General features: G+C 45.7%; 1 protein-coding gene across 2 annotated transcripts in view; it reads right to left on the minus strand.

Moving 5' to 3' along the window:
* Window positions 1-4,645, minus strand: part of UTP6 (UTP6 small subunit processome component) — a 41,005-nt gene that overhangs the window by 34,726 nt on the left and 1,634 nt on the right. For both annotated transcript variants that reach the window (XM_023182864.1, XM_023182863.1), the window contains exon 2: window positions 3,773-3,857. In XM_023182864.1, the coding sequence (XP_023038632.1) occupies window positions 3,773-3,857 (85 nt within the window). The remainder of the gene's footprint in view (window positions 1-3,772; window positions 3,858-4,645) is intronic.

Below are 4,645 nucleotides of genomic sequence, written 5' to 3' on the forward strand. Positions count from 1 at the left end.
CCTGGTTTTAATCTTTATTTAAATAATTACTGATGAGGCTGACATCTTTTCATAAGTTTAACTACAAGTGATGTTTCTCCTTTGTGACTTTTACGTTCACATGATTTGGCCATTTTTCTTTTCAGTTGTCATTTTCTTCTCAATTTACAGTTCTTATATACATGCGTATATGTAGTTCCAATTCTGTGTTGCAAATATTTTCTCACATTTTGTGGCTTGTATTTTCACATTATTTGTAGTGTCTTTTTTGCATAGAAAATTTTTTTTTTTTTGAGACAGGGTCTCTATCACCCAGACTGAAGTGCAATGGCACCATCATGGCTCGCTACAGCTTCCACCTCCCAGGTTCAACTGATCCTCCCACCTCAACCTCCAGAGTAGCTAGGACTACAGGCGTGCACCACCATGCCTAGCTAATTTCTGTATTTTTTTGTAGAGATGGGGTTTGCCATGTTGCCTAGGCTGGTCTTGAACTCCTCAGTTCAAGCAATCTGCCTTTCTTATAGTGAGCCGCCACGCCCCTCCGGAAATTTGTATCTCGAACACAAATCAATCGATCTTTTCTCCTATGGTTTGTGCTTTCTCAGTCTCATTTAGCTTTAAGAAATCTTTTGGCTGGGCACACTGGCTCAAGCCTGTAATCCCAACACTCTGGTAGGTCAAGGCAGGAGGATCACTGGAGCCCAGGAGTTCAAGACTAGCCTGGGCAACATAAAGAGACCCTATCTCTACAAAACATAAGAAAATATGCCAGCCATCTGGCACAAGCCTGTAGTCCTATCCACTTGGGAGGCTGAGGCAGGAGGATCACCTGAGCCTAGAAGTTCGAGGCTGCAATGAGTGATGCTCGCACCATTGCACTCCAGCCTGGGCAAGAGTGTGTGTATTACTTGAAAAAAAAAAATTATATTTTTGACATAATACGGTCTTGACTCATTTTGAGTGAGCATAGGACCTCTTCCAGAAACAATAGCTTAGTCAACGTTCATATATCATTTGTTCAGCTGTCTTTTGAAATCTAAGCTCAAAACTTCTAGCCTTTTTTTTTTTTTTTTTTTTTGAGATGGAGTTTCACTCTTGTCGACCAGGCTGAGAGTGCGATGGCACAATCTTGGCTGACTGCAACCTCCACCTCCTGGGTTCAAGCGTTTCTCCTGCCTCAGCCTCCTGAGTAGCTAGGATTACAGGCGCCCACCACCATACCCAGGTAATTTTTGCTTTTTTAGCAGAGACGGGGTTTCCCCATGTTGGCCAGGCTGATCTCGAACTCCTGACCTCAGGTGATCTGCCCACCTCAGTCTCCCAAAGTGCTGGGATTACAGCATAAGCCACTGTGCCCACCCAAAACTTCTAGTCTTATAAACATTTCATCTTGTTATTGGTTCTTTCTGAATCCTGATGTCATCATCCAACATATTAGCTATTCTCCCCCATTGGAAAATTGATCTAACATGATTTATCTTTATTCAAACCTTCCATGCATTTACAAAATGAAAAAATCTTGCAGCACACCTCTTTCCAAGTGGACAGACAACGGATAAACAAGTAGTAACTTTTCAATTCTCTACAATCATCAAATTCACTCTCCTCTGTCTTGCTCACCAAGAGGCAAATCTCTTGCTGAAGTCCTGATACACACTATGTCTCTGACAATCTCTGATCTACAAACCCAGTAGAAGAAAAAAAAAAGAAAATGAAAAGAGAGAGAGGGGAAAAGTAAGTTCAGTTTGGCAAGGACTAAAGTCTTAGTGGAGTAATGCTATTCCCAATGTTACTCCTGTTCAGAAATACCTATCTAATGCACCTTTCTGGAATTTTAGAAAAAAATAATTTTTTTTTTTAAGACGGAGTCTCACTATGTTGCCCAGGTTGGAGTGCAATGGTGCGATCTTGGCTCCTGCAACCTCCACCTCCCGAGTTCAAGCGATTCTCCTGCCTCAGTCTCCTGAGTAGCCAGGATTACAGGCACCCGCCACCATGTCTGGCTAATTTTTGTATTTAGTAGATACGGGGTTTCACCATGTTGGTCAGGCTGGTCTTGAACTTCTGACCTCAAGTGATCTGCCTTCCGTGGCCTCCCAAAGTGTTGGGATTACAGGTGTGAGCCACCGCGCCTAACCTAAAAATTTTTTTAAAAATTGATGTTGGCCAGGAGCGGTGGCTCCCACCTGTAATCCTAGCACTTTGGGAGGCCGAGGTGGGTGGATCACGAGATCAGGAGTTCAAGACCAGCCTGGCCAAGATGGTGAAACCCTGTCTCTACTAAAAATACAAAAATTAGCCTGGCACGGTGGCAGGCGCCTGTAATCCTAGCTACTCAGGAGGTTGAGGCACAGAACTGCTTAAACCTGGGAGGCGGAGGTTGCAGTGAGTTGAGATCACACCACTGCACTCCAGCCCGGGCAACAAGAGCGGGCCGGGCGCGGTGGCTCAAGCTTGTAATCCCAGCACTTTGGGAGGCCGAGATGGGCGGATCACGAGGTCAGGAGATCGAGACCATCCTGGCTAATCCGGTGAAACCCCGTCTCTACTAAAAAATACAAAAAAACCCGGGAGGCGGAGCTTGCAGTGAGCTGAGATGGTGCCACTGCACTCCAGCCTGGGCGACAGAGCGAGACTCCGTCTCAAAAAAAAAAAAAAAAACAAGAGCGAAACTCCATCTCAAAAAAAAAAATGATGTTAAGCTAATCATTCTAGAACTGATTTTAAATTTGTGAAGGGATGGGAGGCTGAGGCAGGAGAATCACTTGAAGCCAGGAGGCAGAGGTTGCAGTAAGCAGAGACTGTGCAACTGCACTCCAGCCTGGGTGACACAGAGACTCCATCTCAATTAATCAACCAATCAATCAATTTGTGAAGGGATTAAAGTAAGGCTAGGGCCGGGCATGGTGCCTCATACCTGTAATCATAGCACTCACTTTGGGAGGCCAATGCAGGTGGACTGCTTGAGGCCAGGAGTTCAAGACCAGACTGGCCAACATGGCAAAACCCAGTCTCTACTAAAAGTAGCTGGGCGTGGTGCCACACACCTGTAATCCCAGCTACTAGGGAGGCTGAGACTTAAGAACCACTAGAACCCGGGAGGTGGTGGTTGCAGTGAGCCAAGATCGCACCACTGCACTCCAGCCTGGACGAAAGAGCAAGACTCTTGTCTCAAAAACTAAACAAAACAAAAGAAAGACTAGGCCTGGTGGCTCACAAACACTTGTAATCCCAGCATTTTGGGCATGGAAAACATGCCAAAACCCCGTCTCTACAAAAAACACAAAAACTAGCCAGACATAGTGTCACACACCTGTAGTCCCAGCTACTCCAGAGGCTGAGGTGGGAGGATGGCTCCAGCCCAGGATGTGGAAGCTACACTGAGCCATGATGGGACCACTGGATTTCAGCCTGGGTGAAAGGTGAGACCCTGCCTCAAAAATAAGTAATAAAATTATTAATTATTGGCCGGGCATTGTGGTTCACACCTGTAAGCCCAGCACTTTGAGAGGCCAAGACGTGGATCCCTTGAGTTCAGGAATTCCAGACCAGCCTGGGCAACATGGCAAAACCCAGTGTCTACCAAAAAGTATAAAAAATTAGCCAGGCAAGGTGGCATGCACCTGTGGTCCCAGCTACCCAGGAGGCTGAGGTAGGAGAACTGCTTGAGCCTGGAAGGCAGAGGTTGCAGTGAGCAAAGATCACACCATTCACACCACTGCACTCCAACCTGGGTGACAGAGTGAGACCCCATCTCACCAAAAAATATATATATTTATTACACACTTACTTGAACATAATTGATAAAGTCTTCCTTGAAAAGGGTTCTTCTCTGGATTTTGTACTCTAGATCAGAAGCCTTCTTAATGATAGCCCTGAGGAGAAAACCATTTAAACTTCACTTGAAAACTGCAAAAATTAAATGTTTAACTTTATTTTGAATATATTTAAAACACGTTTTTCAAAATACAAAATTCCTAGAGTTATCCTTCATAAGAAAATACATTGGCCGGGCGCAGTGGCTCACGCCTGGAATCCCAGCACTTTGGGAGGCTGAGGCGGGTAGATCACGAGGTTAAGAGATTGAGACCACCCTGGCCAACATGGTAAAACTCCATCTCTACTAAAAATACAAAAATTAGCTGGGCGTGGTGGTGCGCACCTGTAGTCCCAGCTACTCGGGAAACTGAGGCAGGAAAATTGCTTGAACCTGGGAGGTGGAGGTTGCAGTAAGCCCAGATCGTGCCACTGCACTCCAGCCTGGTGACAGAGCGAGACTCCATCTCAAAAAAAAAAAGAAAAAAAAAGTATTCTCTTACACAATTACTTTTGTGTTCTTAAGGGTATCAGGATGTATTTTTAAACTTTCAGGAAAATCATCTTAATCAACTCCCAAAACCAATGACATTCCCACCAGCAAAGCAAACATAATTAAGAACTTTAGCCGGGCGCGGTGGCTCAAGCCTGTAATCCCAGCACTTTGGGAGGCCGAGACGGGCGGATCACAAGGTCAGGAGATCGAGACCATCCTGGCTAACACAGTGAAACCCCGTCTCTACTAAAAATACAAAAAACTAGCCGGGCGAGGTGGCGGGCGCCTGTAGTGCCAGCTACTCGGAGGCTGAGGCAGGAGAATGGCGTAAACCCGGGAGGCGGAGCTTGC

Source organism: Piliocolobus tephrosceles, chromosome 16 (assembly GCF_002776525.5).
Source record: "Piliocolobus tephrosceles isolate RC106 chromosome 16, ASM277652v3, whole genome shotgun sequence".
In the NCBI taxonomy this organism is placed as follows: Eukaryota; Metazoa; Chordata; class Mammalia; order Primates; family Cercopithecidae; genus Piliocolobus; species Piliocolobus tephrosceles.